The sequence below is a fragment of the Salmo trutta genome, chromosome 28, assembly GCF_901001165.1.
Source record: "Salmo trutta chromosome 28, fSalTru1.1, whole genome shotgun sequence".
Lineage (NCBI taxonomy): Eukaryota > Metazoa > Chordata > Actinopteri > Salmoniformes > Salmonidae > Salmo > Salmo trutta.
In genome coordinates, this window is record NC_042984.1 from 26,912,312 (window position 1) to 26,926,017 (window position 13,706).

The 13,706-nt window shown below is 41.0% G+C and overlaps 1 protein-coding gene across 9 annotated transcripts in view; it reads left to right on the forward strand.

Moving 5' to 3' along the window:
• Positions 1 to 12,841, forward strand: part of kif1b (kinesin family member 1B) — a 98,989-nt gene extending 86,148 nt beyond the window's left edge. For all 9 annotated transcript variants that reach the window (XM_029719416.1, XM_029719417.1, XM_029719422.1 and 6 more), the window contains 11 exons: positions 2,214 to 2,328; positions 2,775 to 2,908; positions 3,362 to 3,423; positions 3,788 to 3,933; positions 4,181 to 4,447; positions 6,128 to 6,199; positions 6,362 to 6,483; positions 7,579 to 7,731; positions 8,054 to 8,246; positions 8,482 to 8,600; positions 9,059 to 12,841. In XM_029719416.1, the coding sequence (XP_029575276.1) occupies positions 2,214 to 2,328; positions 2,775 to 2,908; positions 3,362 to 3,423; positions 3,788 to 3,933; positions 4,181 to 4,447; positions 6,128 to 6,199; positions 6,362 to 6,483; positions 7,579 to 7,731; positions 8,054 to 8,246; positions 8,482 to 8,600; positions 9,059 to 9,101 (1,426 nt within the window). In that variant the 3' untranslated portion in view covers positions 9,102 to 12,841. The remainder of the gene's footprint in view (positions 1 to 2,213; positions 2,329 to 2,774; positions 2,909 to 3,361; positions 3,424 to 3,787; positions 3,934 to 4,180; positions 4,448 to 6,127; positions 6,200 to 6,361; positions 6,484 to 7,578; positions 7,732 to 8,053; positions 8,247 to 8,481; positions 8,601 to 9,058) is intronic.
• The last annotated feature ends 865 nt before the right edge of the window (positions 12,842 to 13,706 follow it).

Here is a 13,706-nt window from a genome sequence, read left to right on the forward strand (position 1 = left end):
TCTCTCTCTGTTTTTTTTTCTCCTGCTGCGGCTGGACTCTTGATTTTGCTCAGGCTTTGTCTTGATAAGGATATTGCTAGGTACCAGCAACCAAGGAACATAAAGCGTCGTCTCTGAAATAAGCTTTATGGTTCTCTTTGGCTTTTTATAGACATTGGGGCGAATCCTACCTTGCAATTAAGTCATAATTGTCACTTAGTCACGCATTGATTTCAATGGGAAGTTAGGATTTGCCCCTTAGCCTGTAGTAATAACTCTTAATTTGTGTTCTCTTGTCTTACACCTTTTGATATCACTCCCATTGGTTAATATCCTTCTAGCTAGTACAAACCTATTAGCTTGGAAATGTTCTTTTCTAGAGCTCTTTGATTGCGCTCATTTGTCAATTCATCACATTGTGAAACGAGGACGGTTTCGTCCTTTTATCATCCTATTATCACGGCTATCATAGCCTATTATTCACCCTTTTGTTAACTGAGGCTTTTCTGACTTCGGAGAAGGTCACACTGCTAAGTCCCTTTGTCTTGCACAAAAGCAATAGGAATCTAAAGACGAATTACTGTAAAACATGCTATCCCATGGCTTAGTGGTGACTTTTCGGTATCGCTCCATATGCAAGTTTAGCTACTAGCTATTAAACGTCCTTGTAGCATGCGCTACTAATCTGCTAAACCTGCGTAGTGTGTCAGCCATGGTGAGTCCTAGAGGGATGAGGGCAGGGGCAGGCGAGCTAAAGGTGAGGTAGTGCCCCCTGGTGGTTAGTAGAGACAATTTGTACATAAGTAGTGAAAAATACACCTTCCGCTACTTTCATTGCAAACCGTTGGTCTGTTGCTCATTGACGGACCCCAACAAAGTCAATGGATCAAAATGTAATTTCCCCATGGGGGAAACAAGTTAAAAAAAACATGACACAGTCGTCACAAACGAGTAGGCGCAGCACAGATTTACACTGACATTTAAGTAATTTAGCGGTTATCTTATTCAGAGCGTCTTGCAATCAGAGCCATTCGTTTTTTTTTATCAACCGCACAATTGGACTGTGAAGATTGTGACATTTCAAGAGTAGAACACAATGGAATGAACCCTTCTGTATATGAGGTGTCCTCACTCCCAAGGGTGGATGCATCCCAAATGGCACCCTATTCCCTGTTTAGTGCACTACTTTTGACCATACTTAATTTCCCTTCATAATAATTCAATTGGCCCTTATCTATAAAAAGCTTAAGCACTCAAAGCTCTTGACAAGCTTTTCACACTTGTTGTAGCGTGACACCTGCTCAAAGCGTGCGTGCTGTTCAGGTCTCACCTCCGTGTTTTTCCTCACACCGAGTCGTCACCAGGACCGCGTGTGTAGCGCGGTAGCAGTGCTTGCCCTTCCACAACCATACTTCAGGGATTAATTGGTGTGTCATATAATGCTTACAATCCAGTATTATCCCCTCTTCAATTCGTCCATTTTAATACAGCTTTATTTTCCCCTCAGAAACAGTTAGAAAAAGCAAGTCAGGTTACAAATATTAACATTTGTAAGGTATGGCTGGGCTCTATTTTCTACTCTAGTATATGTTTTGGTAACAGTTGGGGGGAGAAAGCAGTAGATGACACTGACATTTACTTCAGTTACTCCCCATGGCTACTTATTAACTTAGTTACAGCTAGGCTACTTCCTATAATATGTGTCTGGTTGTGTCCACATGCCATACAGACCTTTGTCTATTACGAAATGATGTTCTGGTAGCATTTGCAAAGTCTTTCAAAATACTACTAGCAATATCATAGCAATAGTTGATGTGCAATATGGTTACCTAAATTGACCCCAACCCCAGTGATTTTTCTCTAACCTTCGGTGAGTAGATTACGCGGCTACATCAGGCTATATTATGAACTGTTGGTTGCTAACTCTCACACCTCTATTGTGATATAAAGGAGAGAACCTTGGAGGAACCACAACCAGCCTCATTGTGACACTGAACAGCCATTTTAGAAATGTCCCACACAGTTGAAATGATCCACCAGGGTACGTCCAAAATGGCAGCTATTACCTATACAGTGCCCTACTTTTAGCCAGAGCCACAGACACCCTATTGCCTATAATACACTACTTCTAGTGCACAAAAGTAGTGTGCTTTACAGGAAATAGGTTGTCATTTCAGACATAGCCTCAGTCTGTAAACGTGGAGACACTGACCTCTTTCATCTTTTCCTCTCAGGACCTTCTACAGATTCGAGGCTGTGTGGGACAGCTCTCTGCACAACTCCCTTCTGCTCAACCGAGTCACTCCCTACGGAGAGAAGATCTTCATGACCCTGTCTGCATACCTGGAGGTCAGCCCTGTCTGCCATTTTGATTTTACTGTAGCCACCAACCTAGGGAATCCTGTCTCAATAATGAATTGGTATTGTGTAATTGTGTATTAATAAAACATAATCTACCATCTCTAGGCCTACTGTTTAGGATTTAGGGATTTTATTTGCCGATGACAATTATCATCAATGAAATACGTTAAATGATATCTATAATTGATAAATGTCAAGGGCACTTGTAGGTAAATCAAACTTATAAACATGTACGACTACAATACAGATATTCTTATTCGGCTGTACTTAAAAGGGCTGCATACATGCAAATAAGGATGTATTGTGAATAAGGATGTATAACAGCCCCATAAGCACTATATACAGTAGTGTTACAGTATCCACTCCAGTCATTTACAGTGCTCTGCACTGAGGAGCTTGAGCGCTAACATGCTAACCGTTTCTCCACTCCATAGCTCGACCACTGCATTCAGCCTGCCATTATTACCAAAGACATCTGCATGGTCTTCTACTCCCGAGACGCCAAGATCTCCCCTCCCCGCTCCCTGAGGAACCTCTTTGGAAGCGGCTACTCCAAGACCCCTGACTGGTAAGGCATCTGACAGTCATTTTGTGTCCACCTTCTGTATGACTCGTAGACAGCTGTCAGATATCTCTGTTGACAAATAAGCAGCTGTCAGCCATTTTGTGTCCATCCTTTACATGACTCGTAGACAGCTGTCAGATATCTCTGTTGAAAAATAAGCAGCTGTCCACCCTTTATCACTCCAGTAGAGGCTGCTGAGGGGAAGACGGCTCATAATAATGGCTGGAACGGAGCAATAGAATGGTATCAAATACCATTCCAACAATTCTGCTCCAGCCGTTACCACGAGCTGTCCTCCCCAATTAAGGTGCCACCAACCTCCTGTGTATGACTAATACACAGCTGTCGGTTATCTATGTTGACAAATAATCAGCTATCAGCCATTTTGTGTTCAGCCTTAAGATACGACCTTGATGAACAACACCCTAATATAGCCTCTTGTGTTCCGTATTACAGCAACAGAGTGACTGGCATCTATGAGCTGAGCTTGTGTAAGATGTCTGACACAGGAAGCCCAGGTTAGTGCAATCTCTCTCTCGAAACACTGTTGGTATTGGGATAAAAGCACAGTTAGCCTTATCTATGAACCCAACTTAATAGCACAGAGGATAGCTAAAATATACCCCCCAAACATACTCCTCTCCACTCGCCTGTTCTCTATAGCGCTTGTGTGTGCTTGGTATAAGTCCAGACAAACAGTTGTGTATTGATATAACAGCCACCCTCAGAGGTAGTGACGTTTCAACCTTCGTATGTCTTAATCAGAGCTGGTTTAAATACAAGACAGGATCCAAGCTGTCTGCATGCTCTCTCTCTCTATAGCTCTGTCTCTCTCCCCCCTTCCACTCTATACTGACAAGTGCATGTTTGTTTGCTACTCAGGTATGCAGCGGAGGAGGAGGAAGATTCTGGACACTTCTGTGGCCTACGTCCGGGGAGAGGAGAACCTGGCTGGCTGGAGGCCCAGAGGAGACAGCCTCATCTTGGAGCACCAATGGGAGCTGGAGAAAATGGAGCAGCTGCATGAGGTGACTGGGCACTATGAGAGCGTTGAGGGCAAAGGGAAGCCTGAAATGGCAACAACAACAAAAACCTATAGTGCACTAATTTAGACCAGAGCCGTATTCCCTATATAATGGATTATTTTTGCTAGAGCCCTATGTCCTGTATAAGGCATTACGTTTGACCAAAGCCCTCTTCTCTGTATAGTGCACAATTTGGATCAAATTAATTTCAAACTCTCTCACGCTTCGTTCCTTTTCCTTCCCCTTCCAGGTGGAGAAGACGCGTCACCTGCTGCTGCTGAGAGAGAAGCTGGTGGAGACTGCTCCAGCTACAGGCCCTGGGGGGCCCACCAGCAAGTCCCTGAGCGAGTCACTGTCCCCTAGCATGAGCAGCGGCACCCTGAGCACCTCCACCTCCATCTCTTCCCAGATCTCCAGCACCACCTTTGAGAGTGCAATCACACCCAGCGAGAGCAGTGGCTACGACTCGGCTGACATCGAGAGCCTGGTGGACCGCGAGAAGGAGCTGGCCACCAAGGTGAGGAGGGAGGGAGGAGAAAGCAAAGATCATTTTATAAATGGTCTGAAACTGGGAGGGATTAACCCGAACTTGTCCAATAAGAAACACTTGTTTTCAGTAGCTACGGTTTGTTACGGTGTGCACTAATAAATACACCCCAGGGTTATATTCATTAGGGCATGCAACGGAAAATGTTTTAAAGGAAAACGGAAATTAGTTTCTTAAGTCCAAGTAGTCTCTCTGTTTCAGTCCATTTTCTTTTGTTTGATGACTAATGAATATGACCCTGTTTTAATGGTTTACAAACTGTACCTGCTAAAGTTGTACTGCACATGGTCCCCAACAAAGAAATGAGAATGGGTGGGGTGTTCCAGAAAGCAGGGTCAATGAGTTGGCCAGCTAACTGACCTAAATACAGTGCATTCGGAAAGTATTCAGACCCCTTGACTTTTTCAACATTTTGTTAAGTTGCAGCCTTATTCTAAAATTGATTCATTTGTGTTTCTCTCTTATCAATCTATACAGAATACCCCACAATGCCACAGCAAAAACAGATTTTTTGAAAATGTATTAAAAATAAAAAACATAAATATCACATTTACATAAGTATTCAGACCCTTTACTCAGTGCTTTGTTGAGGCATCTGTAGCAGCGATTACAGCTTCAATTCTTCTTGGGTATGACGCTACAATCTTGGCACACCTGTATTTGGGGAGTTTCTCCCATTCCTCTCTGCAGATCCTCTCAAGCTCTTTCAGGTTGGATGGGGAGTGTTGCTGCACAGCTATGTTCAGGTCTTTCCAGAAATGCTCGATCAGGTTCAAGTCCGGCCTCTTGCTGGGCCACTCAAGGACATTCAGAGACTTGTCCCAATGCCAATCCTGCATTGTCTTGGCTGTGTGCTTAGGGTCATTGTCCTGTTGGAAGGTGAACTTTCACCCCAGTCTGAGGTCCTGAGCACTCTGGAGCAGGTTTTCATCAAGGATATCTCTGTACTTTGCTCCGTTCATCGACACAATCCTGTATCGGAGCTCTATAAACAATTCCTTCAACCTCATGGCTTGGTTTTTGCTCTGACATGCACTGTCAACTGTGGGACCTTATATAGACAGGAGTGTGTCTTTCCAAATCATGTCCAAACAATTGAATTTACCACAGGTGGACTCCAATCAAGTTGTAGAAACATCTCAAGGATGATCAATAGAAACAGGATGCACCTGAGCTCAATTTTGAGTCTCATAGCAAAGGGTCTAAATACATATGTAAATAAGGTTTTTCAGGGGTTTTTATTTGCAAAACCTGTTTTTGCTTTGTCATTAAAGGGGTATTGTGTGTAGATTGATTAGGAAAAAAATATTTCATACATTTTAGAATAAGGCTGTTACGTAACAAAATGTGGAAAAAGTCAAGGGGTCTGAATACTTTCCAAATGCACAATATTTGGAAATTTAAGCTTGAAGTTGCCCCAATATAATTGTCTTACCAGAGTTATCGTCTGCTTTCTCGAGCAGCCCACTGGTTTGTTGTGAATTTCAGCCCAGCGCTGGAATAACTCATAGTAGAAAACTGTATTGTCCCTCAAGGGGAAATTGGTTTTGCGGCAGAATCATATCCATAAAGTCAACAAGAAACATTTAGCAACGAATAGGACACAATGTACACAACATAACATTCACCATATTATCTGTTGTCCTGTAGTGCCTTCGCCTTCTGACCCACACTTTCAACAGTGAATACAACCAGGTGTGCAACAGCATCAGTGACTGCAAGGTGAGATACAGTAGAGGTGGATAACAAGCTGCAATGCCTTAACAGAACAACATGACATTGTCTGCCAACTAAGTTTCACCAAATCACTGTGGTTACTACTGTCTTAATCTCCCTTCCTTGTTTCCTCTCTCTCGCTCTCTCTCTCTCTCTCTCTCTCTCAAGCTGTCAGACATCTCCCCCATGGGCCGTGACCCGTCGGTGACCAGCTTCAGCAGTGCCACCCTCACCCCCTCCTCCACCTGCCCCTCTCTGGCCGACTCCCGCTGTAGCTCCGTGGATCAGAAGTAAGACTCTATTATAGTAGACTCCATTATAGTAGACTATAGTAGAATACATATAGTGGACTCCATTATAGTACAATATAGTAGACTATAGTAGAATACATATAGTAGAATCCAGTAGACTATAGTAGAATACATATAGTGGACTCCATTATAGTACAATATAGTAGACTATAGTAGAATACATATAGTAGAATCCAGTAGACTATAGTAGAATACATATAGTAGAATCCAGTAGACTATAGTAGAATACATATAGTGGACTCCATTATAGTACAATATAGTAGACTATAGTAGAATACATATAGTAGAATCCAATAGACTATAGTAGAATACATATAGTGGACTCCATTATAGTACAATATAGTAGACTATAGTAGAATACATATAGTAGAATCCAGTAGACTATAGTAGAATACATATAGTGGACTCCATTATAGTACAATATAGTAGACTATAGTAGAATACATATAGTAGAATCCAGTAGACTATAGTAGAATACATATAGTAGAATCCAATAGACTATAGTAGAATACATATAGTGGACTCCATTATAGTACAATATAGTAGACTATAGTAGAATACATATAGTAGAATCCAGTAGACTATAGTAGAATACATATAGTAGAATCCAATAGACTATAGTAGAATACATATAGTAGAATCCAGTAGACTATAGTAGAATACATATAGTAGAATCCAATAGACTATAGTAGAATACATATAGTAGAATCCAGTAGACTATAGTAGAATACATATAGTGGACTCCATTTGAACTGAACACACCCCTCCCATTCTAAATGACATCCAGTATTGACCACTCCATATAAACCAATAACACTTGAGCTTCATCAACCTGGTATACACGTTTGTGCATAATTGAGGGAGTGGCATTTTAAGCCTCCTATATACTGTTACAACCATTTAAAACGGTCATAAGAAATAGGCTAAATATTCATGTCCGAGCCACAGGTTTGTATACTATATTCTGGGACACACCCTACAGTTAAAATGTTTATGAAGTGCTTCTGAATATGTGATAGTTTTGAATATTTAATTCTTAGTAGCATCAGACTGACACTCTTCATTGTTTCCCAGGACCCCAGAGGCCAATTCTCGCGCCTCCAGCCCCTCCTGCTCGGACTATGAGAACTTCCCCATGGTGCCCACCCTGGAGACGTCTTATCTGGCTCGAGCCGGCAAAAACGAGTTCCTCAACCTGGTGCCCGACATCGAGGAGATGAGACCAGGGTAACTGCTATGTCCTCGTCCCCTCGTGTTAGCAGTGGGCATGATGATGACGATGACTTCATTGTTTTTTAATCATACGGCATGCAAGTATGCATTACACATAGACAGCACGTCACAAACGTTCCAAACATAATGCGTTAGACACACAGACATACAGTATTCACGCAGACAACCATATATCACAATACATTTACATAGAGTATAGGCTTGGTGAGTGGCTAGACTAACTCCTATTGTTAACACTGCATGTTCGAGTGGTTGTCATAGTTTCATAGCTAAAACCCAATGAACCGAGCTGAGCCCCTGTTCTCTCCCACCACAGGTCTGTGGTGTCCAAGAAGGGTTTCCTGAGCTTCATGGAGCCGCGGTCCAACTCGTGGGTGAAGCACTTTGTGGTGGTGCGCCGGCCCTACGTGTTTATCTACAACAACGACAAGGACCCGGTGGAGAGGGGAGTGCTCAACCTGTCCACTGCCCAGGTGGAATACAGCGAGGACCAGCAGGCCATGCTCAAGGTGGGCCCACATGCATGTGCGCACACAAACACAAGCGACTTTCACCTGTTTGGCATGTACAGGCATTTGAATGGGTCAACACTTTACCCACGCACGATGTGGAGTTTTAAGAGTAGAACAGGATTGATACGAGCTCTTCAGGTTGAACGACAATGGCACATAATGCCCTTACATCTGTAAATGGCTTGCCACAAGGGTAACTAACTTCCTCGTGTGTTATTTGAATCCTCTGTAGACACCCAACACATTCGCTGTGTGCACAAAGCACAGAGGGATCCTGCTCCAGGCCAACAATGACAAAGACATGAACGACTGGCTATACGCCTTCAACCCGCTTCTAGCGGGAACAATAAGGTACTGTACACATTCCCCTAACTAGAAATACAACATTGTCAGCTATTTAGGACCAGTTTCCTTGTACCCAGTTCATGCTTAGTCCTGGAGTAAAAAAAAATTCTCAATGGAGAATGTCTATATAAAAGTGCATTTAAGTCCAGGCTTGATTTGGGTCCAAGAAACCAGCCCTTAGTGATCTAAGCATTACCATTGAATAGAACCCAAAGAAGACTACTGAGAGTACTGATGTTAAGGCTCTGATGCTACCCATAGAGAAATGATTTCATTTTCTATAATTGTTTATTTTGATATACCTTTGCCAGTAAAATAAAGTATAGCTTCTTGCTTTAGTGTACGTTTACAACATTTTTCCAGTGCTCTAATCTACAATTTTTTTTAGCCCAGCACCCAACTTGGTGGGATATATACGCATGCTGTTTTTTGCTTACGGTTGTTGTTTTTCCTTCAACTCACAGGTCCAAGTTGGCGAGAAGGCGCTCTGGTCTGCTGAAGAACTGATAGAGTTCGTCTGTGTGCAGGAAAACATGGCTCCTATTCTTCAGACTAGCCTTGGAACACACACCAAGTGTTAACACTTATTAACCATTGTGATTCTTGACGGTTTTCTCTTGTACGTAGACTTGTGGCTTAAGTCTCCTCTCAAGCAACTAAAAGTTTCAGTTCCTGAAAATCTGCTTACCCCCCTATCCAACCCTCCAACACCCCCAACTCTCCCCCCTCTCTATTTCCCTCTCCCAGCCTCTCGTGTTTTCGTTTGGGATTCGTTTTCGTGTTTTGTTTCGCTTTGTCGTCATTACCCCTCCCTGACCCCTCTAACTAGTAGCATGTCGTAATAGTCTACTTGTATGTGCACGATTCTTCAGAAACAGGTTCTGACCACTCTCTTTAAGTTTACTAATTGTCTGTAAAGATTGTCTTTATCAGTGTTAGCTGTCTATCAAGAATATTTTTATTTTATGCGCCCGCATGACAACAGCAGCATTCCTCAGGAGAAGACCAGGTTTGCTTATTTTACACACCAAAAAAAATCACAAATATGACAGTTAAAAAACTACTGGGAAACAAAAAAGATGAGGAACTACATGAGAAATATCTGTTTATGCTCTCCAACAGAAAGCACCGCTGGTTCCAGAACTATTGCTGCTAGGGAAAACAGGTTTTCAGTCTACGAGACTTTGCGTTGGGCCTCTGCCCCTCTTAAAGTATAATCTAGCCCTCATACACCCCCCACTCCCCTGAATTTTTGTGTGAAATACCGAACGGGAAAACAACAATTGTTGGTAAAGATTGCCATTTTCAGTTAGACATTACTGCAGCATTGGAGAAACACTATTGTTATCCACGTGGTATCCATGTCCCACTGTTTTGACCTCTGTATACACAAATCCACCCCAAATTTAAGCATTGCTGTCTGTCTACCTGCAAGGACTTTCAAAGCGATTTGGCGTTAGTTGTATTTCTAATGTCATACTCCTAACGAAATAAACACGATTCAGTAATGAAAATATTAAATTGGACTATTCCCATGGAAATACATTACTGAACACCCCTCTACTCTTTTGCCAGTTCAGCTGTCCTTGATACCTCAATCACTGAATAGATAGATAAATAGAGCAGGAATATACCAAGTCACCGATAGAGGGAGGAGGAGGGGGGACAGTACTGTGAGGAGAATGTCATTTGTACATAATGTTCCAGGATCCTTGTGCTAGTCGCCTCTCATTAAGAATTTAAAAGACATTCCTCTTAGAATTTGTTAGTCTTACTCTTAGTGCTTTTCCTACACTGCTCTATGTAGGTTCATGGCTATTCGGCTCACATAGCCACACTGGACCTCAGCATTTATTCAGTGTTTTATCATCGCATCCTTGTGTAACAACTAAAGACATAACACAGTGCAAACGAAGGAACCAAGGGAACTAAGTAGGGTTGAATAGCCTTGACCCCCTTGGTAGTTATTTGGTGAAGGTTGTAGTGTGTTGCCTTGCCGAAATAGACCAGATGATAGCCTGTATCTGGTCCATTCACTCTCATGAAAACCATCAGGTACTGTGTTTCTTCGGGTGAAATGGTGAACGAACAGGGTGGGGGGATTTCCCACAGAATCCCATACATTTTGCTTTTGTTATTCTTTCTTGAATCTAAACCTAATTAACTCAGCTAACTACTCATAAGTTATTTTTTTATTAGCACTGTTGATTATTTTATACTATGCGGTCATTCCATAATGGATTTTGATATGAAATAATGGAAGAAATGCGAAAGGAGTGAAGTTTTATCCAGCTATGTTTTAACATTATTTTGCACATTTACATATAACTATAGCAAGACTATAGAGCAGACCAGACATATTCAAGCCAAGATTGATTGAATCTTAGCGCCGGCAGTAAATACGAGGTCTTCTAACGTAAGTATTGATAAGAAAGTGACAAGGTTGATGGGTTACCACCCAGCTAACACAGAACGTATCACAACCTAAAAAACAAAAAGTTCCCGTAATGTTCTGGGAACCAAAAATGTGTTAGCTGGGCAGTGTGCATGATGATGTGTTGAGTATCTCTGAGACTGCTAATGTTTACTAACTATAGACCACTGTCTGGGCTCAAAGGGATAGAATATGCTCTGATGCTTTTTTCTGATATTATTTCTGGAAATATTTGTTCTGCTCGTCACGATAGGTCAACTGCGGCCACACGTTTTAGGTCACTAAAAATTATGAAGTGACATTAAAATGGGGGCTCTGTCTCTACATTTGGTTGCTTTGTACTGTACTGCACTGTACTGTATGTATGTAAAGAATGGAATATTCAGAGGGCTATGAGATGGCTCTGGCCAACCAACCAGTAGTCACTTTTGCCCTCGGCACGCTGAAAAGATGAGTTGAAGTTTGAGTGTGTAGAGACAGTGACAATTGTGGACAACCCTCTGTGTTTGGGGCTTCATAAAGTTATTGCTAAAATTATGACATTATCATTTTTCAGTTTGGAAATTCATCGACAACATTTTCTCAGAACGTATGAAAATCGCTGAAAGACATTCTGCCCTCAGGTCAACCAACCTATAGCAGGGCAGATAGATAAACCTTTGGCTCGTTGTTGGATTGTTACTTTAAGAGCTGCAGAAATGGTTCTCCATGTCAGGGTATCCGTACTGAAAAATGATCAGTTGTAGGAGGACAAGCTTTCCTCAACCTCCAAGATTACAGAGCAGCCTCTATGCACTGATCAAAAGCAAAGTTTACCTCCCATTAACTTCACTGTATTGAATAATGACATGTATGAGCTAATATTAACATATTGATATGATTACCTGTCAAAGCAAAGATTTCCACTTGGCAACTAATCTATATGATAGATATTATTATGGATTGTTTCATCTGTATTTATCGTTTTGCAATGTATATATTAGTTTGCAGCTCTTTGCACAGAATAATAAAAGGTATAACTAACTGATCAAATAAAGTCTGCTCAATTTCAGTTGTTTCACTACAAATGAACCAAATGACGGCGTGCAGCATTTGCAAGCGGAGGCCGTTTGAAGAGAAAGTTGAATGTACTATCAGGATGTTGCTGTATATTATTTCCATTCTCAAAAAGGAACTAAAATGTAACCCATTTGAGCCCAGTTGTAGGGAGATGGGTCACTTTAGTGCTTCCTTTTAGAAAGTAGTCTGAAATAAGTTTGCTTTTGAACTTAAACCATAGAAGTGATAGCTAGCCATCTAGAATGTTGCGCTTTTTGTTATTTCTTGTTTGTTTTTCTAATATCAGGGAGTATATTAAGAAGTAGCTATTGTTGTTAGGCATCCAAAATTACAGTATACCATTGTTTCTCAAGATGTCTTCACCTCAACGCTTTCCCATGCTGCCTTTAAAACAAAACTAGCCATGATATTTTGCATCATCCCCACTGACCCCAGTCAGAAGACTTATTTGTTTTTAACTGACATTCCTTCTGATTTGTTCACAAAAATGACAAACCACGACATTATCACTGTACATTATTTGTCAGATTGGCTTCATTTTCATACTTATTTTGTAAATATCTGTGTTGTATGGGGCTTGAATTAAAATGTAAATATGTTTCCTGTATTTGTAATAATCATAATCCATTCGCTGTATAGCCTAGATGTGTCATGCAGATGTTCTAATTCTGTGTATGGTAATCTTGCACCATTGAGCTGTTTAGTGAATGAGGTAACAATAAAAGTACAACAACCCGTGCATAAGCAGAATAAATTAAACCTGTTTGTCTCATCCTTTATCATGCTACTGACTGGGGTAATTTTGACCCCAGAGGCCTATTTTTAATCATATTTCAAAGGTTGTTTATTCAACATGTTTTTCATGACTTTGTCAATCAACTTGATTAATCTCACTCATTATTTAGTGTTCCTGAATCAATATGGACTTAATCAAATACAAATCCTTTGGGGTAATTTTAACCCCAGCCAAAACAGTATCCTGTCTATATTAATTTGATAAATATGACCTTTTATTTGAATCTGGGTTTCTCTGGTGACCTAATACCATGTTATCCATACCATCAGAGGGTGAAGGGGATCTGTAGGCCTCTTTTGACCAGATACACGGATCATCTGCAGAGATACAGCCCCTTAATTACAGTACCAGCCAATGATTAGAACTGTCCTATACCAGGTATGACTGAACAAAATCAAAATGACCTCAGATTAATAGTTAGTTATTTAGCACTATTTGGACTGAAATTATAATGGAATAATTATGGTTAAGGTTCCAGTCCCAGCACTTGCTATCAAAACATCTATGTGGTATGATAACTTGGTACAACTGCAATACAGAAACCTGATACACAAGTTGTATTTACACAGGCAGCCCAATTCTGATATTTTTCCCACTAACATCTCAACTTTTCACATCAGATAAGCTTTTTCAGAGCTGATCTGATTGGTTAAAAGACCAATTACTGAAAAAAAGATGAGACTTGGGCTGCCTGTGTAAATCAGAAACAGTTTGTCACCTTCTGTCATGAAGAGCACATGTTCAATTTCATAAACATGTTTCTGCATCTTAAGATGTTAAATAAAAAAATAACTATTAAGTGCCAAAAAAAGTAACATGGTTG